The sequence below is a fragment of the Lepidochelys olivacea genome (assembly GCF_965140295.1).
Source record: "Lepidochelys olivacea isolate rLepOli2 genome assembly, chromosome: 16".
Classification (NCBI taxonomy): Eukaryota; Metazoa; Chordata; order Testudines; family Cheloniidae; genus Lepidochelys; species Lepidochelys olivacea.
In genome coordinates this window covers 14524894-14550836 of record NC_140426.1, presented here as the reverse complement: position 1 = coordinate 14550836, position 25943 = coordinate 14524894, and the positions used below count along the sequence as shown (strand labels likewise).

General features: G+C 57.4%; 1 protein-coding gene and 1 long non-coding RNA gene across 5 annotated transcripts in view; one reads left to right on the top strand and one right to left on the bottom strand.

The window, feature by feature from the left end:
* The window catches only part of AK1 (adenylate kinase 1), a 44250-nt gene that overhangs the window by 17697 nt on the left and 610 nt on the right, over positions 1 to 25943 (bottom strand). Inside the window, exons 2-8 of one of the 3 annotated variants that reach the window (XM_084650061.1) lie at positions 19139 to 19325; positions 18619 to 18780; positions 17478 to 17650; positions 15460 to 15573; positions 14324 to 14515; positions 13828 to 13918; positions 11204 to 11283 (exon numbers count right to left, since the gene is read on the bottom strand). In XM_084650061.1, the coding sequence (XP_084506187.1) occupies positions 11204 to 11283; positions 13828 to 13918; positions 14324 to 14515; positions 15460 to 15573; positions 17478 to 17650; positions 18619 to 18780; positions 19139 to 19325 (999 nt within the window). Of the gene's footprint in view, positions 1 to 7401; positions 7542 to 7896; positions 8043 to 11203; positions 11284 to 13827; positions 13919 to 14323; positions 14516 to 15459; positions 15574 to 17477; positions 17651 to 18618; positions 18781 to 19138; positions 19326 to 25943 lie in introns of those variants that run through there. The other 2 variants (XM_084650064.1, XM_084650062.1) reach the window with 2 other exon arrangements.
* LOC311532038 lies at positions 8151 to 15565 on the top strand. 2 transcript variants are annotated; one of them, XR_014714324.1, is made up of 5 exons: positions 8151 to 8300; positions 9118 to 9204; positions 11538 to 11655; positions 14903 to 15025; positions 15449 to 15547. It is a non-coding gene; the product is annotated as an uncharacterized lncRNA (long non-coding RNA). The 2 variants fall into 2 exon arrangements; XR_014714323.1 differs by lacking the exon at positions 14903 to 15025 and having other exon boundaries at positions 15449 to 15565.

The following is a 25943-nucleotide window of genomic DNA, read 5'->3' as shown; positions in this document are numbered from 1 at the left end:
TGAAGTGCCTGTTTGGGTATTAGCCCCCAAACCAGAAAGAGTCACCATCACCAAGAGTGCCAGCAGACCCATCCAGCCCCTGTTCAAACCTCTCTGACATGCAGGGAGAACTTGTGTCACTTTTCTCCAGCCTAGAATGGCCAGTCCAAAGGGTTCATAAATCATGAGTCAGGTCCCCAAAAAAGACGATTTCCTTCAAAGTCATGAGATTTTTTAAAATCATAAGTGTTGGGGTCTTTTTGTCTTTTGGTTACTGAGCCATTGGGCGGCATTTGGATTCATGTTCTCAAGCTTTTCTCTTCAGTCAAGCTGGAAACTGGCTTTTTAAACAAACAAACAAACAAAAACTGAGATTCTCATCTAATCACATGACTCCAAGACCTGGGGCTTTAAGAAAAACACCAGGTATCCTGTGATAAAATTGCCAGAGCTGGCATCGCTGCGTTCATCTAGAAACAGAGCCAACTGGTGTATGCATGAGTGAGCCTGGCACCACACCCCTGTGATAGGAACCCCCTCGAGGGATGCTCTCTCTCACACAGACCTTGCACGCTTCAGACCTCACTTCCAGAATTCACAGCTTCCCTTTCCCAGAGATCAGAGAGGAAGTCATATGACCCAGCCTCCACTGTGCCCCCTGCACAGCCTGATCAAGGCTCCACCCTTACAGAGCACCTGAGTAGAGCTGACTTTACTCCACTGAGGGGCCAAGCTAACCCCTGGGTGTCACATCAGGAATGATCTTGGCCTGACAGCTTTACGATGCAGCCACCTTAGGTTGGAAACATAATGCTTACATCGGACACCTGTTGTTACCTGCCCCTGCGCTGCTCAGTGACCAGATCTCATCAGCTCTCAGCTTCCTTTGTTGCAGGAAGTTAACACATCTGATTGACAGTCCACCCAAATAAGCAAATTCTTAAAGGTACAGGGCCCAAATTCCACCCTGAGTTAAACTGGTGGGGGCCGGTAGGATTCCTACACATTGGTCACTGCATGGCCCTATTTCCTTGCAGCAATGTTGAATTAATGTGTGTTGAATGGAGAGTGAGTAAATGCAATACAGGTATGTAAACACTAGGGGGAGCATGGGGAAGAGAAGCATTTGGGGGGAAGGGGGGAACTGGAGAGAAGGCCGATGCATTTGGAGTGAGGGTGGAGTTGCTCCCATTTTCACCCCCTGACTGTGGGTCTACCCTGGGGGTTATTGAACTGGTGTTATTATGCCGATGCAGCTGCACCAGAGGGGACGCCCCGCGTGCGTGGAACAAGTGCAGCTTACCCTGGGTGTCGGTGTAAATGCCCTTTGACACCAGGGCAACTACATTGGTGCAAACCGCGCTTCCCCCTGATGCAGACAGGGCCTTACTCCAGTCTGTAGTGTGCAGGAACAGGGCAGTGTCCCTTTGGATAGTTCGCAAGCCCTCTAGTGGTGGATGTTGTATGTTTTCAGAAGCAGCCAGCGCAGCAGGATGTGTGCCGTTTGGCATGTTTGGGGACAGGACTAACCAGCCCTCTGCCTCCCCTGTTGTGTATGAAGAGCAAAGACACAACCCTGGACTCCCCCCGCACAAAGAACAGCCCGTCCTCCCCACCCATCTCCCACACGCAGTAGCCAACTTGCTGAACCTCCTGGGCACACTCCCGCAGCTGCCCAGCCCCCACAGAGAGCCATTCCTCTTCCCTCACCCAACTACAGGAGTCCCCCAGCCTCGGACATAGTGGCCCACCCCCACTGGCCCCCAGTGCACAGAACTGCAGCTCTCACCCTTCAGTAAGATGGGATCCAGGTGCTCGGAGAAGGGTTCTGGGTTCCTCATCAGTCTTGTGTTTTCACTTATTCCTGCCACTAGGGGGCATCCCAGGGCCCAATCCCCTCCTGCTCACCTGTGTTTATCGCCTACGGGCAGCAAACCTGCCTGGCACGTCAGGGCCACCCTCATGCCCAGCAATGTAGGGAAAGCCTGAAAAGGCCTTGCGCATTAGGGAGCACATGAAAAACAGCTTGGGTAGCTCATCCCTAAAATAGATCCATGCCCTTCCAGAGCTAACGCCTCCTCCCCTGGGCAGGCCCAGCCTCAGTGGGGAAGAACAGAGGTCCGGTTACAGCCCCCAGCCCATGCCTAAAAAGGGCAGGTGCCCTTCAGCTTCAGCCTGCTCTGGGGTTCTAAGTATGGCCCAGGCATAAATCCTGCAGAGGTCACGTCCACACCTGTGCCAGGGTGGGGTCGGCCCCAAGGAGCAGCCAGCTAGAATCACAGTCTTTCCCCCATGAGCAGTCAGTCAGAGGAAGGCAAAGGTGGCAGCAACCCAAAGGAGGGTGGAAATAGCGGCCCCTCAGCTCCCCTGGCGCGTTGAACAGCTCCACAGGAACTAGCCTCTGCCCTCCAGCTTGCATCTCAGCCCCATGAAGCCCTTGGGGGCTGCCCTGTGACCAGAGGGGCCCAAAGTGAGAGGTCAGTGAGGCCTTGGGCCTCATCCAGCCCTAAGGGGCAATTCCTCTGGAGCTGCATCTGCTCATGCCAAGGCTGAACATGGGCCCACGAGGGCACCGGGAGGAAGTCGATGGGGGAGGCTAAGGAGACAGTTCTGTTTTCGGTGGGTGGGGAGGAATCTAGGAGTCCATGGAGGCTGGAGAAAAGAGCTCCAGCTAGGGTTGCAGGGCAATATTTGGGGGAGGAGAGGCGCTTCCAAACACTGGTGGCTCCAGGGCAGGTTTAATCCTAAAATGCCCCGACAAGCAACCTCTTGGCTCAGATCAGTGTCATGCCCAACATAGCCCTTTGGGTGCCTGGCAGCATCTGTGCTCCTTCAGCTCAGCAGGCTGCAATGGCAGGGTAGCCAGCCCCCTGTCTGACACCCCTAGACTCTCCCCTCCATCAGCCAGGCCTCGCTCAGCCCCGAGAAGGGAGGCTCTGAGCACAGAGCTGTGGTTTGACCTCTCCATCTGAGCAAAATGGGCCCGTAGCCCCCTCAGCCCCTCTCCCTCCCCGGTTCCCTCCCACACCAGAGAGCAGCGCAAGGGGGCAGCACGTTAGAGGTGGGGTTTCCAGTGCTGCCAGCTCACCCCTCCTAGGGGCAAGAGCCACTTCCTGTGATGTCCCAGCACTGCCGCAGCCACGTCCCCCACCCTCCCCTGTTCCTTAGAGCCACGGGCCTGCCCCCGCTCCCACTGAAGCCAAAGCAAAAGCTCCCATTGGCTTTCAGGAGCTGCAAGACCAGGCCTGCTGGCCTTCAATGGGGCCCTGCAGCCTTTGCATCTCAGGCTATGCCGCTGAGCGCCAGAGACAATGCCATGCCGCGGTTAGAGCCGGGGCCTGGGACTCAAGAGAGCTGGGTTCTGTGCCTGGCTCTGCTATGGACAGGCTGGGCCGGTCACGCTCCATCTACCTGCCTCTGCTTCCCCACCCACGGCCTGGGGGTAGCCACCCTGTCTGCCCGGGGAGTATCCCTGTTCATTAGGCGTTACCTCAGGTCCCTGACCAGGCAGGCTGGTTTCACATGCTGTGCAGGGCCAGGGTGAGCAGGGACATTAACCTAGAGAGCAGGCGACCGAGGGTTCCTGCTGCCCTGAAGCCGAGAGTGCTCATCAGAGTCGGCAGCTGTGCCAGCTCAGATCCCATCTGTTTCCCTGTATCCGGCAAGTGGGAGCCCCGTGTGCCTCACCCTCTCTGGGCTGGGGTGTTCTGGTGGTGGGTCAGGGTCTGTTTGCTAGGTGGGGCCCTGTAACTAGGGCACTTGGGAGAGTTGCCCTCCCTCCTCTCCCATGCATGCTGGGCCTTTCCACCTCCCCTGGGGTCCTGCTGCTCCCCAGTTTGAGTCTGGGCCACCGGGCGACTCCCCCGTGTGGGAATGGCCCTCGGAGCAGCGCCGACACTGTCAGAGCTGGAGTGCATCTATGGGACCGATCCTTGGAGGGGCTGAGTGCCCCATTGGAGCCGACGAGTGGAAAGGGAGGTGAGGGCCCCACAGGATCAATGCGATCAAGCCAGCGACTCTAATAATGGAGCCCACAGAGTGGAGACGGCATCCCCCCCATGGGTATCAGCAATTGCAGGGGGCGGTAGGCTGCCGTTACCTCACTCTACTGACTGTGCCATAGGAGAAAGGCCAGTGGATAGCCCCCTTCCTCTCCCAACACTCACCACACAGCTCTCACGCTGCTCCATTCTGCCCATGCCACCAAAGGCTCCATCAACCACTGCTGATCCCCAGACCAGGTACCACAGTGGTGGGCACGGTACAAAACCAACACCCCTAGGCAGATAAGACTAGGCAGAGGGAGAATCGTTTGAGAATCACCTTTAGGAACACAGAACTGGAACGGACCTCTTGGGTCACTGAGTCCAGTGCTTTGTTGTCACAGGCAACCCCGTCAGAGACTCCTGTTCAAAAACGGATCAATCTCCATCTTCAGACTAGCTAGGGCTTGTCAGAGGCCATGTGGTCCCAGCCTGCAGACGCTGCAGGATCATTCATACAGAGTCACACATTCACTGTAAGCTCAGAGCCTGTCTCTTCCCATGTGTTTGTACAGCACCAAGCACGGCGTGGCCTTGCTCCTGACTGGTCTGGGTGCAGCCATACTACCAATGACTAGCTCCACTATTTTTCCATTTTGAAAAGCCACCGTAGTTCTCAGGAATGGTGCTGCATGGTTAGCCCTGCAGCCAGGAGCCCTTGAGGTACCTGCCGGTTAGAGTGATGTTTGGATGCATGGACTCTATCTTGATACTCTGATTCCCTGCCAGCTGATTGTCTGGCATCCACCACGTATTGGTAGCAGAGAAGCCAGGGGAATGCTCTGTCTGGGCTCTGCAATCCCTGGCTCAGAACATGCTGTGACCCTAAGCCCCATATTCTTCATAGAGATGTTGTTATGATATGATTATGGCGTAACTATGAGGTGTTTTATACAAGATGGGTCATGGGAGATGTCATCGGAAAGGTTATGCTTGGCTGAATATGATTCTCCTATTTGTATGCATGCAGCATTCTGGTATCTGAAGTTAGGAATATGGTCTATGCCTCTATTACAAATGTGTTTACACCTGGGGAATGCCCACTGGACAGAATGCAATCAGTCTAGATGGCTGGCTGGGAAGGGCCATTAGGGAAAACAACAGGTCTTAGAAGATGCTAATCTCCCTCTGGGGAGCCTTCTTGGGAAGTTTTCCTGAGGACGCTACAAACAGCCTCCGAGTTATGTGACCCTACAGGGACATGTGACCAAGTCACCTGGTACTGGACTTCATCTTGGAATACCAGTGTTTTTTCCACTGAAAGGCGTGGGAACTAAGTCTGGAGACAAAGGATTCCCGCCATATTCAAAAGCTATTTAAGGCACGGGAGTGACATCACCAGGGTTCTTCTCTGACTCCCAAAGGAGACTGCTGGAAACACCTGAGGAACAAGGACTGGAACTGGGGAGAAGGGCTGAACCCAGGCTAGACGGGTTTCAAGCCTGTGAAAGGTATACCTGGCGTTTTAAGCTGCAAACAAGTGCAGTTTGCCCTCAAGAATCTCTGCAAACTGCCTAAATTAACAATTAGGGTGAGAATTTGCTACTCATATCCAATCTCTTTAGTATATTAAGCTTAGATTGTTTTTGTTTATTTGCTGGGTAATCTGCTTTGATCTGTTTGCTATCCTTTGAAATCATTTAAAATCTATCTTTTGTAGTTAATAAACTTGTTTTTGTTTTGTCTAAAACCAGTGTGTGGACATTATAACTTGGGGCAGAAAACATATCTCTCTCCACATTGAGGGAGGGGGTGAATTTTATGAGCTTACGGTGTACAGTTCCCTGTGCAGTGCAAGACAGTATAACTTTGGGTTTACATTCTAGAGGAGGGTGCACGCCTTGGGAACGGGGAGGTGCCTTAGCTGAGTCTTCCTATGCAGAGCTGATCCCAGCATCTGTGAGCAGCTGCAGCTGGGTGTGTCCCCACCTATGTGTATGCTGATTTAAAGAACAAGCTTGGAGAGCTTAGCAACTTGTCACACCAGCACAGTGTGAGAGGGAGCCCAGGCTGGTGGGTCATGGGAACTCAGTGATACCCCAGTTTCAGGTGGCACCCCGGGGGAACTCGTCACACATGCATCATCTCCCAAACCCAGATGAATACACCTCTCCCTGTAGATTGACATCCTTATTACCTAAACACATTGACAGTTGCTGGTGACTGCCCCATGCGATTCAACACCTCCAGGTAACCTGCCCTGACCCCACAGCCATCTGACTGGTGGGAAGAAATTAAAAAGCAACTCCAAATGTCTCCAGGTGGCAATGAACCTGGCTCTGGGCCTCCACAGAACAATATCCACTTCCACACTCCTCCTCCACCTGACTGCAAAGCACAAGGCCCTGTCCGTCGGGAAGCTGCGGCTCTTTCCAAGATAACCCCAGTGAAACCCAGCTGGGAACTGGGAACCATAGGTGCTGGAACTGGGGGTGCAGTAGCACCCCAGGCTGTAAGTGGTTTCCATCAAATGCAGGGTTTACAGTTCCATTCAATGGCTCTCAGCACCCCTCTATACAAACTGTCCCAGCACCCCTGCTGGGAATTCTGTGCAAAGGAAGACTGGGAAGTGCTAGCAGGGGGGCGGGGTCCTGCCAGCCACTCTCTCTCCACTTGATGGCAGGGTGTGTGGCTGGGGAGTCCTCTTCCAATCACCAGTGAGCGAATTCAGGGCCTAGGACAGCAAGGGGCTCTTAGTATAGTGCAGGGAGACTGCAAACTTCCCAACTTCTCACTGATCCTGACCTGCAACCCTACCCAGCTAGTCCCGTCCTGAGCCCCTCGCCTTGCCCAACTTGGCCAATGCACCTCAGTCCGGAGCTGCAGCGTCATCTATCCTGGAGCCCCTCTCCCACCACAGCCCGGCCAACACCCCACAATCCCAAGCTGGAATCCCCAACCCCCTCATTTCAACCCAGAGCCCCACAGAGCTCCACCAAGACTCCTCTGTTCTGACTGTAACACCCCCTGCTCTGGGCTTCCCACAGCTCAGTCAAAACAACAGCCTTCAAACCTGCTACACCCATGGCTGTTCCACTCTTGGACCCGTCCTGTGTCCAGACTGGTGAGATGCCCAGAGAGCGGAAGGAGAGCCGACAGCCACTAAACCAGGCAGACAACACACACAGGGAGCAGCAAAGCCACCCGCTACCACAGGCCGACACTCACAAGGCACAGCCAATACTGCCCGCATGCACTGACTCCTGCAGGCATGCAGAGAGCTCAGCCACGCTGCACCACCTACACAATGGACACGCCAGAAGCCCGGCCCAAAGTCACAAGCAGGTACCAGGAATAATAGACTTTGCATTGCTCCTGCAGAGTCCAGCTGCGCAAATCAAGGCACCCTTGACAATCTTAATTAAGCCTCCCGACTTGCCTGGGTGTGGGGGAAGGTAGGTATTGTCATCCAGATGGGGAAACTGAGCCACAGGAGTCACATGACCTGCCCAAGGTCATTGTGCGGCCAGGGCAGAGCTGGGATCAGAAGCCAGAAGTCCTCACTTCCAGACTGGAGCTTTCACCACAGTCACAGGCAAACCCAGACGCACACCCAGTGCACGTGTGCAGAGCAGCCAGCAAAGGGATAAACATCAACTCGCCCGGGGAGTGCTGGGAATCTGGACTGCCCGTGACAAACAGCTATGGACAGAGTCTGCCAGGGCCAGCAGCCGCCCCGAGCTGCCTCACAAGCCAAATAACCGTCCCGCCACCCCCCCGTCTGGCTCCTGGGGCGGGAGAGCAGATGGGAAACAAAACAAGACTCTGAGCAGCAGCCGGGAGGGGTCCAAAGCAACCCTCCCCTCCAACAAAACCCAGCAAAACCCTGTTCCCCTGCCCTCCTGCGCAGGCCCTGGGGGCTTTGCGTACTGACCTCTCAGTGTTGGGATGCAGAAGTGCAAGGGGGCAGAGAGCAACCAGGTCCGGTTCTGTGCAGCCAGCTGCCCTGCATGTCCTCCCTGGCTATTTTTACTCTACATATAACACTGTCATTCGCACTGCATGCCGGGAGGGAGATTTCTCACAGCCTCTGAGCTGAGCCAGCAGAGAGACACCTGACTCCCAGGGATGTGATCTGCATAGCAATGATTTAGGGGAGAAGGGGGGAGTGCATGGTGCAGACAAAGAGCCCAGTGAGAGCGAGAGCACAGAGGAGCTGGCTGGAAGTGCTGGAGTTACAGCAGGGAGAATGGGGCCAGGCTCAGCTCAGGTCTTGGGGCCCAATCCTGCTCCCATTGAAGTCAACAGGCAGGGCTAGAATTTGGCCTGTCATCCAGGGTGAGTCCCCTGAAGCTTGTAGGGCTATTGCAGTGTTGCAGCTCTGTGACTGAGGCCAGAAGGGGGCCCAGCACGTTTGCACCCACAAAGGAGGCTGAAGTGCCGTTTCCTGACCCCCTTCCCAGCCCTGTTTGGAGTGCAGGGGGCAGGTATGGTAGCCCTGGGGCGAGGTTCTGCACTGATCCCCAGATCAGATGTGGCATGAGCAGCAGCAGGGCAAGCTTTCTCCACATGCAGCCCTGCAAATGTGCCCTGGGGGGACCCCCTCTAGGGCTCAAGGGGGAACTGTTCCATGTGCTGGTTGGCCCCGGGGGAGGTCAGCTTTTGTGATGTGGCGAGTGGGGACTCACCCCCTGGGAACTGTCTGGAAATCCCCCCCCACCCCCCGCACCTCCCCAGGAAGTACTAAAATACTCTGGCTACAACAGCCTCTTCCTGCCATCTGCCAGGCACCCAGAGAGGCACAGCACAGCTCCATCCGGGGACGTGCTGCTGCTCAGACAGCAGCCACTCTGGACCATAAGGGGGTCTCCTTGCTCAGACCTATCTGTTCGTCTGATGGAAGGTGAAAATAGCTCTTCCTGTCCCCTCCCCTCCAGAACTGCACCCAAACAAGGGACAGTGCTTTGGGGGAGCTAACCCCTGCACTGCTGGGCCCTGCTGCAGCACCAGGGCAAGCAACCCCACAAAGACCTTGCCTACTGCATGGGGGCAGCAGAACCAGATGGGGGAGCCATCCAGTGTACCAGGCAGCGCAGCTGTTAAAATGCTGCTGTAGGATCTTCTTCGTCTTACTCCCTTTTGCTTGTGTGTCCAGGTGGAAGAAGGAAGCATGAAGAAGAAGGAAGCAGGACACTGGGCTTCCATTCCCAGCTCTGCCCACTGCCTTGTTGTGTGGCCTCAGGCAAGTCACTTCCCCGTGCCTCAGTTTCCCCTTGGGATAGTAGTTAGGGGAGTTGCGAGGCTCAAGTCCCTGGTGTATATAGAATACTATGAAAAAGGCCACTCAGCACCTTGAGTTATTACTCCTGGATTATTCACTGTTTATTTACTTCTGTTGTGTGTATTCACTTACTCTGAATGCCAAGAAGTGATGCCGAGCAGTGACAGCATAACAGTTACTGAGCCTGTGCCTTAATACAGCCCCTCGCCTCGGAGGCATCAGAACAGCCGGGTGCCAGCTCTGGGCCCCATTGTGCTAGGTGCTGTACAGACATATGGCAAGAGACAGTCCCTGCCTCTAGTAGCTTGCAATCTTGTGTGAGGCAAGCCTGAAGGAACCACCCCGGTGGGCAGGAAGAAGAGGGAGGAGGTGGTTTATAATCCCAGGCTGGTCTTTCAAGCAATGACAGCGTTTGGATGCGGAGCCATTAGAAACCATTTCCTCTGGGCAGGCTCCAAAGTGGAAGCTGCACAACTGAGGGCTAGCCCGTCCCACAGCGGCCCCAAGACAAGGGCCCCATGGAATTAATTCCCCTGCCCCAGCTAAACCAGCCCAGCCTGAAGACGCTGCACCTCTGTCTCCCAGACAATCCAGTGATGGCTCAGGCCAGCTGCTCTGCCTCCCGCCTGACACCCACCCACACACGCCCCTCCTTGCTGGTGGCTGGGGGCAATTCACCAGCTGGGATCAGGAACTAGGCCCCTGACACTCAGCCGGGCTTGCAGTCAACACAGCAGCAGGGCCCAGGGTGGATGAGCCAGAGATGGGCAGAGGCCAGGGCTGGCTTTAACTGACTCTCTCTGGGACCACAGGTCGGGGGGATTGTCTGCTGCCTTGGGGCTGTCATGGGGGAGGCTTCCCTGCCCCCACATGGACTGTTTTTGGTGGGGGCGGCTTGTCCAGCCTGCCCCAGGCGTTTGCCGCAGGGCTAGTCTCCTCAGGAAAAGGAGGTTGCAGGCCAGGGTGGGTTTAGGGCAGAGTGAACGCAGCATAGCGCTGCTCCATCTCCTCCACACCCACTCAGCCAAACAGGGCCCCCAGGTTGGCATGATGCAGGTGATCTGGAATCAGCAGGGGGTGAAAAAGCAGCCATCCTGCCCACTCCCCCAGGCCCCGCTGCGCTGATGAGAGCCAGGATCCTTCTGGAGCAGACCCGGGTGCAACAGCATCAGCTGCCCGGCTCAGCACAGCTGACGCCGTGTGAGGGATGGGCTAGCCCCCCTGTGCATGCACAGTGCCTAAAGTGGTCTGAAAAAAGTGAGTGAGGGGGGTCTCACAATCAGGGAGCTGCAGCCGTGGTAAGACAGGGTTTAAAGTACGGCCCACAGCAGCCCAGCTCGATGTTAAATGTTCCCTTTGTCAAACTGCAGTCCCTTCCGAGCTCCCCAAGCACCACATGCCTGCAGCTGCTTACTCGCCCCACGGCTCTCCCGGTAGCCAGTCTCCTCTCCCATCTCCTAGAAAGCTCACGCACCATAACACACACAGACCCACATCAGGGCTCCCGCCCCTTCCATCCCTCCACCAGGGAGTTGCTTAGAATTGTCAGGCGTACTCGGCCCATCCATCTGGGGCTCACCATCCATCGCCGCTTCTCTTCCCTGGGATCCCGTCCAGCAGCACCCCTTCCCCATTCTCTATCCCCCTACGCTCCCTTTCCCTCCTCTACCTGCTCCACTCTCTCCTCCCCTGGCGTTCTCCGGGTGCTCACCGCCCACCCTGCATTCTCTGTTCCCTGCTCTGTGCTGCGGCTGTTCCTGACCTCAGCCCACTGGCTGCTGATGGCTCCAGCATGTGGACTCTGCAGTATGTTTCCACAGGCCCACGGGAGCATCCCTGGTTCCTGTTTTTGACCCTTCAAGAGGAAGTTTTGTTAATTTCCAATCCCGGGCCTAGAAATTCCAATGGCATCTCCCTTAGGCTCCTAGCTGGGGCCTGGGGAGCGTCACTGCAGCCTTACCTGCCCTTCCTCATCTTCCTCCTGAGGATGTTCTCTGTCTGCACCATAAGGCGAGTCTAACAGAGCCAACTGTGGAGACCCTAAGCCAGAGAGATAAACAGTCACCAGGAAGCCATGTCAAATACCCCGAGGGTTCAGGGGGTGGGGGTGAGGGGATGACAGGGGGACACAGGGGGAGTGCTAGCAATGGGACGGGTTTGAAGTCTTGTCAGATCAGCATCCGTAAGTGCAGTTGTCTATCAGAGCCATAACTAACCCTCTGTACCTTAGGAAACCCCCATCCCATCCTTGGCTCCTTCCACCCACTACACACGCGTTTCCGTGTTCCTCTCAGGGTCATCGGAGCCAGCTGTGCCAATCTGTTCCAGGATCAGACTGCTGCTGCAGGGACCCAGGGACCTCTGAGCTCTGGCACCCTCTTAGGATTGCTTTGCAAAAGGCTACACTGCACAGTGAGTGGGAGATTTGAAGGGCTGATCAATAGGGCCCTGCAGAGCAACAGTGGCTGCCTGCCGCAGATATTAAAAGGCGTGGGTGGGGATGAGCTCAATGTCGCTGTGAGATTAGCCCAGGGTCCGTGCATAGTGTGTGTGTGTGTGGGCACATGGGCATAGTCAAAAGCAAGCTAGAACAGTGGGAATGATGGTGGAAGAATCAGAGAGGAGCTGGAAGCCCCTGCAGGGTAGATGCCTGGGCGGGAGAAGGGGTGCCACATTAATAGATCCTTTCCAAACTGTCCAGGAGGAGGCAGAGATGCACAGACTATGTACTGCAGACAGCATGGCCCAGTGGGCAGCACACCAGCCTGGGCGTCAAGAGCTCTGAGGTCTATTCTGGACTGCCATTGGCTTGCAATGTGACCTTGGGCAAGTCACATGATGCCTCCGTGCCTCAGTCTCCCTATTGAGGTAGTATGGCTTACCCCATGTTCTAAGGTGCTTTGCACTTGGCAGTAGTGTCTCCTGGGTAGCTACAGGAAGTGGGGTCTTTGGGGAGATTTTCAGACTCTAGGGGAACAGCTGTGTGTTTGGTTAGTGGGTTGGATGGCGGGGGGCACTGTGAATGAGAGAGTCTGCCAGCCTTGGGGCTGCCCTAGCCTGTGCTATGAGCTGCCTGGACCCCAACAGCCTATGCAGAGAGGAGGCACAAGCTGCTTCCCTCCATCCCTCCACTGGCACTTGTGCGGGTGCAATGCCCTCCATGCCAGCCTTGTGCAAAAATCACCCTGGGGTTCTGTGTTGCCTGGTGCAGAGATGGGCTCATCCCTGCTGGTTTTTTCCTGCCAGACACCGAGGTGAGGTCAGGCGCTCGGAATAAGCCTGGGGACGGGGTATTCGGGTTCCTGTTTCCCACAGGATGAGGCATGTCTTGGAATGGGTTAAAAGCATCCCGGGGATCTCTGCTACTTTAGGTGACTCTTCCCCATTGCCTCTGGAAATGGACTCCCCTTCCGGCTCCCAGCGGAGACGCCCCGAAAGCAGAGGGCAGCGAAATCTGCAGAGCCCTCGCCTGGCGTGGTGTCATGCCCCAGAGAACGGTGGGGGAGGCTTCCACAAGGATGGAGCCTGCCCCAAGATGAGAATGTCACCCCGGCGACCCGGCCCCGCTCGGCCACGGTGGACAGTGCGGTGGGGGCTTCTGAGGGCCGATGGTCTCTGCCAGTCACTGTTCCTCCAGCGGGCAGATAGACACTCCCTTCTCTTCCCTCGTACTGCACGCAGGGACCAGAACAACGACACCGCCCTTCTCACCTGGGAATATCAAAGCACTTTGCACCAAGGGGGAGGCTTACAAAGGACACTGAGGTGCCCCTGTCTCATTGATTTTCAATGGCGGTTGGGTGCCCAAGGTATCTTTGTGCCTTTAAAAAAAACCTTCTCATTAAAGAGCCCTCGCAGTCCCTGGTGGGCTGGGTCTGTATCATTCTCACCATTGTACAGACTGGGGAAAGCAGAGAGGTGAAGGGAACTGCCCAGTGTCACACAAAGTTGATGGCAGGGCCAGGTACAGAGTCAGCCCTCTCGTCTCCCACGTCCTGGCTCTAACCATTAGGCTGCGCTGATTCCCTAGGGACTAGAGGGTTTTGGGGATCACCCGGACAGCTGGATGCCCTGAGCTCAGCTGAGTGCTGCTCCCTGGCCCATGCAGAAGTCAGCGGTCAAGTCTCCCACCCACCTCTCTCATGATGCCACTGGGCGAACCCCAGAGAAATCAGCAACACAAGCCGGACTGCAGAGCACCGGCGGGGCAGGGAGACAGGTGGGGCAGGGGGAGGAGCGCACCAGCTTTGTGGGGCTCACGCAATCCAAGGGCCGGAGCTGCCTCCAAGTTGCAGGGACTCCCGCGAAGGGAACAAAGACTCTGGGGTGCATCACTGCCGGAGCACCTCCATCGCCTCCCCCGCTAGCTATGCCATGGCTCTTGCACAAGTAGGAGGGGATGGGAGCCCCCAAATTTACTTCAGATTCCAAAAGCCGGCCGTAAGGGGCTCGCCCTGTGCAGAGCAGGCCGGGGCGGGTCCCATCTGGACATGGAGTTACAACTCCCAGGGGTCTGTGTGCCCGGAAGCAGCCCAGTTTCCTTGGCCAGTTGTCCTGAGTGCACCTAAGGGGCTCTGCTCTCACCTGCTGTATTGATGCCATGCGGGAAGAGCCGCTCCTGAACCATGGCGCTGATGTCACCAAATACATCCTCCTCCTCTCTGTCTGCGTCAAACTGAAAGAGGGAAGACCGAGACAGCCATCAGCCGGGTTCTGGGGGTGGGGGAGGGGTGTGGTGGGGGAAGGGAGACCGGGAACTCCACTCCACGCTGGGGTTCAGGACTCCCCCACAGTGAATCCCACCTGCATCTCAGAAGAACGAGACCTCAGGGCCATAGTGCACATTAGGCAGGTCAGTGCCAGGGTCCTGTGAGCATGTCCCATGCTTACCCTTTGTGATCAGTACCAGAGACCTGGACCCAGTATGTGTCAGGACCCTAAATCAAGCTGGTAACCAGGACATCAAGACCCAGGGCTTGGATCTGTGCAAGTGTTGGTGTCTGGGACTACTAACTAGACCAGCTTCAGTGGGAAAGGCTGTGTCCCAATCCAGGCGCAGGCTGCCCCAACGGAGCCTTACCCGGACGATGATGCTCTTTTCCTGATAATATTTCACAATCAGCGAGATGTTCTGCTTGAAGGTCTCCACCCTCCGGTCAATGGCGTGGGCATTATCGTCCGGCCGGCCCTGCTCCTGCGCCCGTTTCTCCAGACGCTGCCGGAGACATTGGTTGGAGCAGGCCAAGAAAACCACCAGGTCTGGGGAGCCGATCTGCCAGTGAGAGAGACAAGCACTCAGAGGCAATACAGTGGTAATCCCTTCCCTACAGGGGGCTCTGGGGAGTCCTTGATGGGCCTGACAGGGGCTCTGAGGATTTCAGGGCTCCTTGGGAGCTGAGACCCCATCAGCAAAGGACTCTAATGGCTGCCAGCCCCTCCACATCAACACGCCCCCCTTCCACAGAGGAGCTGCAGGTCTCCAATGAGTCCTGCCATCCCACAGAGGGGTCTGAAGAGCCCCGTGGCATCCCTGAATCAGTGACGCCCTGTCCCTCAGGGACTAGAAGGGTCCAGGCATTCCCAGGACCCTTGGGCTGAAGTGAGTCGATCATGATCCCATCTGGGACCCTAAGCGCAGATGTTACTCCTCCCTCTGTAGGGCTGGCCGGGCTCCCATCGTCCTTCGGCAGTGCGGGAATAACAGCGGGCGCCTGACATGCCCTCGGAGAGGAGCGGCACTACCATGGCAGCTCCAGAGCACCCAGGCTGGCACCCAGGGCAGGTGTGTGTCTTAGGAGAGGAGGGGGAAACTGAGCCATGCACCTGTCTTTGGCCAGCAAAGGGTCACCGAGAGCAACGGTCTTTGTCCTCTGTGTAGTTGGGTTTTGCCAAGCCATGCCCTGTGTCCTCAGAGAGCAGAGCCTGGAGCTGGGGCACACGTCCTGAGGCCGGGGGGGAGGGGGCAGCATGGAGGGGCTCGGCCAACATGCAATAACCAGAGAAAGGAAAGGACAAAGCAGCATGTCCAAGGAATATAGTGCCAGGTGTGGGAATGCTCTTCGGAGAGGCCCGGGGCACAGGGTGCCAGGAGAGGGACACACCTTCAGAGAAGGCCCCAGGGAGCTGGTGCCTGATGAGGGCACAGGGAAAGGGGCAGCCCAGGATGGACAGCAAAGGCTTGTAAAGCCCCTTTGTTTTTCCACAGCTGCACCTCACCTGCTCCTCGAAGGTGAAGGCCTGTCCTATCTCCCGGGGGAACCCATCCACCACAAAGCCTTTGGCGTCTTGCTGCTTAATGAACTGCTGCTTCAGCTCCTCAATGGTAGTTTCCTGCAAGGCAAAGAGACCTCTCGAGGGGCTCGTAATGGGGGATGGAGACTGAGCCTCTCACCTACAGGCCACTGGGCTGAACCCAGCCCGGCTCAGAAGGAACCCAAAAGTCATTCCCAGTTGGTGGCTGCCAGATGGCCTATGGGACATGAGTTTGGTGGGTCTCAGTCCGGTTCCTGATGGAACAGTGTTGAGAGCACAAAACCCACCATTGTAATTGACACTAATTGTCCCCTTGTTGGCAGGCTCAGCAGAGACACCTAACTGGGCTATGGTTCCGTAACTCCCTGTGACGCTGTATGGAATTTGGGGGGCACGTTAGGATATTATGAACACCAATATTGTAAAATTGCAATGAGTTGTGCCAGATATGCCATGTCAAGTATCTGCAAAAATGTTATAATTTGGCAAGTATGATAATCTTGTTTGTATCACCTTTGTATTAGGAGTTATAGATATGTATGTATGTCTGTATTTAAAACTTGTGCCATGCTTCTGGGCCTGCTTGATGGCTCACCAAGGAACATCAACCGTACAGTGAACCCATTGAAAGGTTCAAGGGCTACACCTTATGACTCAGCAAGGGCATGTCTGTGGACAGAACTCTAAGGCTTCCAGGCCATATGCTGGGCAGCTTGTGTTTGGAACAAAGGAAGCACAGGCCACATGGCAAAAGACTATAAAAGGCAGCTGCATCTTCTCCATTTTGTCTTCAGTCCTGCTTCTTGTCTTCAGGCCTGCTTCTTACCTCTGGAGTAACCTTCCTACAAACGAAGCTCTGAACAAAGGACTGAATGACCCATCCAAGCTGTGGATGTGTTCCAGAGGGACTTTCAAGCCAGCAAACTCACCAATACTGCGAGGAACCTGATGGATTTTGAAGTCTTTGTACGTATTTGTACGTTGTTTTACTTTGTACTTTGTACTTTGTACTTTGTACGTTGTTTTACCATTTAACATCTCTCTCCTTATTCTTTCTTTTTTCTTTATAATAAACCTTTAGTTTTAGACACCAAAGGATTGGCTGGCAGCGTGGTATTTTGGGTAAGATCCAAACCTATACTGACCTGGTAACGTGGCTGTGACATTTTGTATATGTGAGCAGAGTTTTTTAAATAACTTCTCATTGTACTGGACCTAGGTGTTGACTGGGAGCCAAAGAATGGGAATGCAATAAAGGGGGTTGTGTGATTTCTTTTTTGCTTCTTGATAACCAGTGGGAGAGATCAGAAGCAGTTTGTGACTGGTTAGGGAGTTTGACTTCAGTGTTACCGCCCAGGCTTGGGAGTATCTGCTCTCCCTCTGCAGCCTGCCCTGACCTTGGCATTTCCAGTGAGGCTGCCCTAGGCATCATGGGTCACACTCCCCTCTTGACCTTAGAGAGAAGCAGCCTGGCTGGGTAGCATGGGAAGCTTGCACAGCTGCTAGCCCGTGGATAGCTCAATACTTGGGCCCCCAAGGCTGACCGGCCACCACCTTTCCTGAGGATATAGCCAAACAAGACCCAACAGAGACACTGGGTGGCCGAAACAGGCTACTGTTTTGCCCATTATCTTGTGGACATCACCAAGGGTGCTATTACGAGCTCCAGATCGATGGGAGACAGGACTCCCCACCATGAAAGTGTTGTGTCCCAGGTCCCAGCACTGGGAGCAGCCACTGACATGAACTCAGCAAAAGTGGGAGGGCAGAGCATGGAAAATATTTCCCTGGTGCCTCTCCAAGCAGGCTGTGGGGCCATGAAACATCTGCCCCAAGCCGGCAGGGTCCTGTTGACCAGACAGAGGCTGCCAGAAGAGGCCTCAGGACCATGAGTGCAGAAGGCAGGGAGTCTGTTGCGGCCTGGATGGATGCCCCCTCAGGCTGCGTTGAAGGAGTGATAGAAAGCTCTGGCCATGACTCACTGGTGGGGCCAGTTCCCCATTGGCGATTATCTTGGCGATCAGCTCCCACTTCCTGTCGCTGGTGGCATGGTGGATCAGCTGGTTGCGCAGGATCTCACCCACCAAGATGCAGACGAAGCCGAAGTGGGAGGCCATCTTGGTGCTCTGAGTGCCCTTCCCGCTGCCAGGGCCCCCTGCCAAGCAAGAGAGGGTCAAAGAGGCATCCATGCCTGAGCATCCCCAAGTGTTGGCCAAGAGGCTCTTTCCTTGCCCTGCCAAGGTTCTCCCCAAGGGGTACATGTGTGCAAGTAAGTTACCTACTAGCAGCTCAGGAAAAGCTCAAGTGGTAATTGCTGTGTTCTTCGAGCAAGAGAACACGGGTTCTACTCCTGGTTCCCCAGATATTCATGGGATTTATCAAGCACCTGTTTCTGTTGTCTGCAGCATTCGCATTCAACACAGAGGTGCCAGGGTCAATTCCCCAATATGGGATTAACCAGCTTTGGGTTTCTTCACTGAACTGATGAAGGAGCCTCTGATAAGGCAGCTGAGTTCCCACCATTGAATACTAAGGCCTGGTTCTTCTCTCACCTACACTAGAATAAATCAGGAGGAAACCAGTGGAGTTCCACCGATGTAAGTGTGGGGACAAGCTGGCTGCGGACATTAAAGAGGTAAGAGGCCATTTCCCCCAAAATAGCTACGCTAGCAACAACATATATAATGTTGACAACAACCAAACGCCCTCCAAACTCATCAGGAATGGTGGGGAAACAGAGGAGAAGAAGCCATCCTTAGGGGAATAATGATCCTTCTCCAGCGCCTCCCATTCCAGGATCTCAAAGTGTTTAACACATATTTATGAATTAATCCTTTCCAGCCCCCAGCAAAGCAGCACAGCATTATGCCCATTTTACAGATGTGGAAACTGAGGCTTGCAAATTGTCCTCTTCCTTAGTATGTGGCTGTCTAATAGGGAAATCACTGGAGATTACAGTATGTTTCTTCATTTGTCTCTCATCTCTATCTCCCCATCCTTCCTCTGCCTCTCTTCTCCCCTCCCTCTCGCTCTCCCATGCTCACTTATTCTTCCGCCTCTCCCTAGAGGGATTACCCAAACTGCACAGCTCATCCCACAGCTGCAGGAAAGCAAGTTTCTCACCAATGACAAAGATGATTTTGGGGCGGGGTCTACTGGGGTTGAAGACGTCATACTCCTGGATCAGTCCAGTGGACTCTGTCATGTCCGAGTCACTCTCGATGGAGAACTGGCTCTGGATGGGTGGCAGGCACCCATACCGGCGGTATGGCCCTGCAAGGGGGTCTGTAGGAGAAACCAGGGGCAATGCATCAGCTGCAGTGGACTGCACACGGCCCACTCAGGTGGTTACAGTGCTGATACACTGAGGAGCTGACCTGAGTGGCACATAGGGATATAGGTGTGAACACATGGATGAGCCTGCTAAGACAGGTATACATGCAGCTGAGCAACAGGTATGTGTCCGGGCATGTGCAGGTGCACACAAGCCTGTGCCAACCCATGGGCAGACGTGCTCACGCATGTGCACTGGGATCTGTGTGCATTTGCACGTACTCAGGCCCCCGAGAAAGTTTGCTCACGAGCAGTCCTGCCCCTGATCCCCCCTCACTCTGAACAGACACCAGTTCAAGATGCAGCTCACCTGTCCAGAAAATAGGTTTCTTCCCTTGCCCGCCATTGATGGGGGGTAAGGTCCGCCGCTCCTGGCCAATGAAAGTGTCCCATTGCACCTTCTCGGGACCACCCAGCTCCCGGACCTTCTGCAAGCAACGCTCCAGGTAGTCAATGGGGTCCTCAGGGTGGTAATACATCAAGCCTGTTAGCATGCTCTGGGAAGGAAGCAGACACAGGTCAGACAAGGTGGGGTGAGAGACAGCAGGGAAAAGAGAGGGAGAATTGGGGGGTGAGATTCTGCAGAGCAGGGGCAGCAATGAAATCTGTGGAGTGCTGGAATCACCTCTGCCTGTTCTTGTTGGAGAGCTTCATGGTTCTGGTGTACTAGGAGGAAGGATGGAGATGAGGGAGGCGCTTGTCCCTCCAGGAGCCTAGCAGGACACCATAGCCCAAGTCCTGGCACGTGTTTATGCTCAGAGACTCACGCTTTCATTACACTGGTGGGTGCCGTGGTTTTACTGTGCTCGACATCTGCATATGTTGCAGTCCAAGGAGACAGTGAGCGAGGCCTGGCTGTGCTCAGGGGTGAGGGGCCACCTTCCTCTGAAGCCTTTGGTACTGATGGCTGCAAATACCTGACACGGGGCTCGCTGGAGCCATAGGGCTGATCCCGCCTGTCACACAGAGCTAATGACACTGGCCCACCCTGAGGAAAGGTGCTATCACAGCTCAGCGTCCAGGCCCCTCTCTCCAGCACTGGTACACCACGTTCCCGCTGCTTGCTGGCGGCCAGCACCGTGTAGCCTCCACTCTCACAGCACCTGCTCTCGCAAAGCACGGTGGTGCGGGGCCCGCCGAACTGAGCCATGACCCACCTGCCATATTCTCCATGCTAGCGCACAGCCTCCGAGCACAGAGACGTGACTGTACCGCCTCCATTGCCATCCCAGAGACACAGCTCCGGCACGCTGGCTGTGGGTCAGATTCTGCCACTCACGCCGTGGAAGGAACTCAGGAGAACAGTGGAATAAGATTCTACTTGGCGTGAGTGACGGTGGTGGAATCCAGCCCTAGTTTATCAGTGCTTAGCGGAGCAGGGATCCTTAAAGCACTCTGCAAATATTCACTAACAAATCCTCTTATCAGCCTGCTGAGGCAGGTACCTACAGAGAGAAGCATAGAGAAGTGACCTGGCTTGCCTAAGGAGGCAAAGGGCCAATAGAAGAGGTAGGGAAGAGAACCCAGGTGTCTGGATTCCCCTGCTCCAACCCCTCAGCTCACCTGTGTCTCTCTTAGTGTGTGGTATCAAGGGCTGCTAGTCCTGCAACACCACTGCATGACGTTCCCGGGGGTAACCAAGGAGCAAGAATGAGAGACAAGTGCCGTCTCTGAGCCACATGACCACAGGGTCTCCTACAGCCCTGTGGCCCAACGGCAGCAAAGTCCAGGGGGACTATTGTGCAGGTGGGAAGATCACCTGCTTTGATTCCCACTGGGGCTGGCGCTGCTGGCAATGTTGCTCACTTGTTATATTAATGAGTGACAGCTCGCTCGTTTCCACATCAGTGTTTGCTAACAGCCATGATGAGAAGCCGCAAGCGCCTCAAACCACTCGAAGCAGCTAGGAACAAAATGTGGGGCGGGGGGGAGCACGAACGCTCCAGCCCAGCCACAGGAACAAACAGCCTGTGTTGGGGGGAGAGGGGTGCACCTGGTAGGATCAAAGGCAACTGCAGGGGTATGAGTGCCATGGCTCCTTTCAAAGCAGCTGCTTCAAAGCACCATTGCATGAGAGAGCATAGGCCTGGGAGCGGTGAGTGCTCCAGGCTGGGAGACAGAGATTTGCATGTTGCTATGGGCCCCGTCCGGAAGTGTCTTCTGCCATTGGAGAATAATAAATCCTTAGCTCTTGTCTTCAGGCAATCGCCAAGAGCTCGGCAAAGATTTTAGAGTCGCAAATCATTAATCACCCAGTCTGTCTTCCCTCCTGTAGGAGCCAGGCCAGAGAAGCGCAGCCAGTTACCCCTCTGTTGTGCCCAATAACCAAAGCACATCTTCCAGGAAGGTGTCCAGTCTTGTCTTGAAAACCTCACCAGACGGAGAACCCACCACTGGCCTGGTAGGTTGTTCCTATGGTTAATCACTCTCACTGTTAACATAATGGTGCCTTATTTCTCCTCTGGATTTGTCTGGCTTCAGCTTCCAGCCACCCGCTCTAGAGGCTCTCTGTGCATTCAAGGGCCCGTTAGGGCCTGGGATTTTCCCTCTGGAAGTCCCTATACGCTGGGAGCCAGGCTCAGAGAGGGGAAGGGACTCGCCCAAGGCCATAGAGAGCATCAATGATAGCGCCGGGAAGGGCACTCGGGGGCTCCTGCATGGGAGCTCCAGGGTCAGGAGACCCCTGCCCCTTCACGCCCTTGCACTGAGAGCCATGTTTGTGGGGGGCAGAGGGAGTGCTGCACTCGTACATGGCTTGGACTGAATGTTTTTCTACAGGGTCACTCTTGCTGGTAAAAAGGGAGAGAGGGGAGAGGGCACACGGTGAGAGAGAGAACAGGGAAGGGGCCCAGGGATATGAAGGGAGAAGGGACTAGGGGTGCTGCTGGAGGGCATGGTATATGAGGGGAGGGGAGTAGTATGAGGCTGTTGGAGGCCTTGAGGTATGAAGAGAGGTGGAGGGGAGGGATGTAGATGGACGGTGGCAGGGGACAGGGGCTGTGAGGGGAGGTAGAGGAGAGGGTGGCAGGGGACAGGGGGTGTGAGAGCAGGTGGAGGGGAGGGATGTAGATGGATGGTGGCAGGGGACAGGGGGTGTGAGGGGAAGGGGCAGAGGAAAGGGGGTGTGAGGGGAGGTGGAGGGGAGGGTGGCGGACAGAGGTAGGAGGGGAGGGATAGCTGGAGGGTGGCAGGGGACGGGGGTGTGAGGGAAGGTGGAGGGGAGGGTGGTAGGCAGGGGACAGGTTTATGAGGGGAGGGATAGCGGGAGGGTGGCAGGGGACGGGGTGTGTGAGGGGAGGGATAGCAGGAGGGTGGCAGGGGACAGGGGTATGAGGGGAGGGATAGCAGGAGGGTGGCAGGAGACAGGGGGTGTGAGGGGAGGGGAGGGTGGCAGGCAGGGGACAGGGGTATGAGGGGAGGGATAGTGGGAGGGTGGCAGGGGACAGGGGTATGAGGGGAGGGATAGCAGGAGGGTGGCAGGGGACGGGGGGTGTGAGGGGAGGGATAGCAGGAGGGTGGCAGGAGACGGGTGTGTGAGGGGAGGTGGAGGGGACGGTGGCAGGCAGGGGACAGGGGTATGAGGGGAGGGATAGCGGGAGGGTGGCAGGGGACGGGGTGTGTGAGGGGAGGGATAGCAGGAGGGTGGCAGGGGACAGGGGTATGAAGGGAGGGGTAGCAGGAGGGTGGCAGGAGACAGGGGTATGAGGGGAGGGGTAGCAGGAGGGTGGCAGGAGACAGGGGGTGGGAGGGGAGGGGAGGGTGGCAGGCAGGGGACAGGGGTATGAGGGGAGGGATAGCGGGAGGGTGGCAGGGGACGGGGGGTGTGAGGGGAGGGATAGCAGGAGGGTGGCAGGAGATGGGTGTGTGAGGGGAGGGGACGGTGGCAGGCAGGGGACAGGGGTATGAGGGGAGGGATAGCGGGAGGGTGGCAGGGGATGGGGATGTGAGGGGAGGGATAGCAGGAGGGTGGCAGGAGACAGGGGGTGTGAGGGGAGGGGAGGGTGGCAGGCAGGGGACAGGGGTATGAGGGGAGGGATAGCGGGAGGGTGACAGGGGACGGGATGTGTGAGGGGAGGTGGAGGGGAGGGTGGCAGGCAGGGGATGGGGTGTGTGAGGGGAGGGATAGCGGGAGGGTGGCAGGGGACAGGGGTATGAGGGGAGGGATAGCAGGAGGGTGGCAGGGGACGGGGGGTGTGAGGGGAGGGATAGCAGGAGGGTGGCAGGGGACGGGGGGTGTGAGGGGAGGGATAGCAGGAGGGTGGCAGGAGACGGGTGTGTGAGGGGAGGTGGAGGGGACGGTGGCAGGCAGGGGACAGGGGTATGAGGGGAGGGATAGCGGGAGGGTGGCAGGGGACGGGGTGTGTGAGGGGAGGTGGAGGGGATGGTGGCAGGCAGGGGACAGGGGTATGAGGGGAGGGATAGCAGGAGGGTGGCAGGGGACAGGGGTATGAGGGGAGGGGTAGCAGGAGGGTGGCAGGAGACAGGGGGTGGGAGGGGAGGGGAGGGTGGCAGGCAGGGGACAGGGGTATGAGGGGAGGGATAGCGGGAGGGTGGCAGGGGACGGGGGGTGTGAGGGGAGGGATAGCAGGAGGGTGGCAGGAGACGGGTGTGTGAGGGGAGGGGACGGTGGCAGGCAGGGGACAGGGGTATGAGGGGAGGGATAGCGGGAGGGTGGCAGGGGATGGGGGTGTGAGGGGAGGGATAGCAGGAGGGTGGCAGGAGACAGGGGGTGTGAGGGGAGGGGAGGGTGGCAGGCAGGGGACAGGGGTATGAGGGGAGGGATAGCGGGAGGGTGGCAGGGGACGGGGGTGTTCGGGGAGGGATAGTAGGAGGGTGGCAGGAGACAGGGGGTGTGAGGGGAGGGGAGGGTGGCAGGCAGGGGACAGGGGTATAAGGGGAGGGATAGCGGGAGGGTGACAGGGGACGGGATGTGTGAGGGGAGGTGGAGGGGAGGGTGGCAGGCAGGGGACCGAGGTATGAGGGGAGGGATAGCGGGAGGGTGGCAGGAGACGGGTGTGTGAGGGGAGGTGGAGGGGACGGTGGCAGGCAGGGGACAGGGGTATGAGGGGAGGGATAGCGGGAGGGTGACAGGGGACGGGATGTGTGAGGGGAGGTGGAGGGGAGGGTGGCAGGCAGGGGACAGGGGTATGAGGGGAGGGATAGCGGGAGGGTGGCAGGGGACGGGATGTGTGAGGGGAGGTGGAGGGGAGGGTGGCGGACAGAGGTAGGAGGGGAGGGATAGCTGGAGGGTGGCAGGAGACGGGGTGTGTGAGGGGAGGTGGAGGGGACGGTGGCAGGCAGGGAACAGGGGTATGAAGGGAGGGATAGCAGGAGGGTGGCAGGGGACGGGGGTGTGAGGGAAGGTGGAGGGGAGGGTGGTAGGCAGGGGACAGGTTTATGAGGGGAGGGATAGCGGGAGGGTGGCAGGGGACAGGGGTATGAGGGGAGGGATAGCAGGAGGGTGGCAGGAGACAGGGGGTGTGAGGGGAGGGGAGGGTGGCAGGCAGGGGACAGGGGTATGAGGGGAGGGATAGTGGGAGGGTGGCAGGGGACAGGGGTATGAGGGGAGGGATAGCAGGAGGGTGGCAGGGGACGGGGGGTGTGAGGGGAGGGATAGCAGGAGGGTGGCAGGGGACGGGGGGTGTGAGGGGAGGGATAGCAGGAGGGTGGCAGGAGACGGGTGTGTGAGGGGAGGTGGAGGGGACGGTGGCAGGCAGGGGACAGGGGTATGAGGGGAGGGATAGCGGGAGGGTGGCAGGGGACGGGGTGTGTGAGGGGAGGTGGAGGGGACGGTGGCAGGCAGGGGACAGGGGTATGAGGGGAGGGATAGCAGGAGGGTGGCAGGGGACAGGGGTATGAAGGGAGGGGTAGCAGGAGGGTGGCAGGAGACAGGGGTATGAGGGGAGGGGTAGCAGGAGGGTGGCAGGAGACAGGGGGTGGGAGGGGAGGGGAGGGTGGCAGGCAGGGGACAGGGGTATGAGGGGAGGGATAGCGGGAGGGTGGCAGGGGACGGGGGGTGTGAGGGGAGGGATAGCAGGAGGGTGGCAGGAGATGGGTGTGTGAGGGGAGGGGACGGTGGCAGGCAGGGGACAGGGGTATGAGGGGAGGGATAGCGGAAGGGTGGCAGGGGATGGGGATGTGAGGGGAGGGATAGCAGGAGGGTGGCAGGAGACAGGGGGTGTGAGGGGAGGGGAGGGTGGCAGGCAGGGGACAGGGGTATGAGGGGAGGGATAGCGGGAGGGTGACAGGGGACGGGATGTGTGAGGGGAGGTGGAGGGGAGGGTGGCAGGCAGGGGACCGGGGTATGAGGGGAGGGATAGCGGGAGGGTGGCAGGGGACGGGGGTGTTCGGGGAGGGATAGCAGGAGGGTGGCAGGAGACAGGGGGTGTGAGGGGAGGGGAGGGTGGCAGGCAGGGGACAGGGGTATAAGGGGAGGGATAGCGGGAGGGTGACAGGGGACGGGATGTGTGAGGGGAGGTGGAGGGGAGGGTGGCAGGCAGGGGACCGGGGTATGAGGGGAGGGATAGCGGGAGGGTGGCAGGGGACGGGGGTGTTCGGGGAGGGATAGCAGGAGGGTGGCAGGAGACAGGGGGTGTGAGGGGAGGGGAGGGTGGCAGGCAGGGGACAGGGGTATAAGGGGAGGGATAGCGGGAGGGTGACAGGGGACGGGATGTGTGAGGGGAGGTGGAGGGGAGGGTGGCAGGCAGGGGACCGGGGTATAAGGGGAGGGATAGCGGGAGGGTGGCAGGGGACGGGATGTGTGAGGGGAGGTGGAGGGGAGGGTGGCAGGCAGGGGACCGGGGTATGAGGGGAGGGATAGCGGGAGGGTGGCAGGGGACGGGATGTGTGAGGGGAGGTGGAGGGGAGGGTGGCAGGCAGGGGACCGGGGTATGAGGGGAGGGATAGCGGGAGGGTGGCAGGAGACAGGGGGTGTGAGGGGAGGGGAGGGTGGCAGGCAGGGGACCGGGGTATGAGGGGAGGGATAGCGGGAGGGTGGCAGGGGACGGGATGTGTGAGGGGAGGTGGAGGGGAGGGTGGCAGGCAGGGGACTGGGGTATGAGGGGAGGGATAGCGGGAGGGTGGCAGGAGACAGGGGGTGTGAGGGGAGGGGAGGG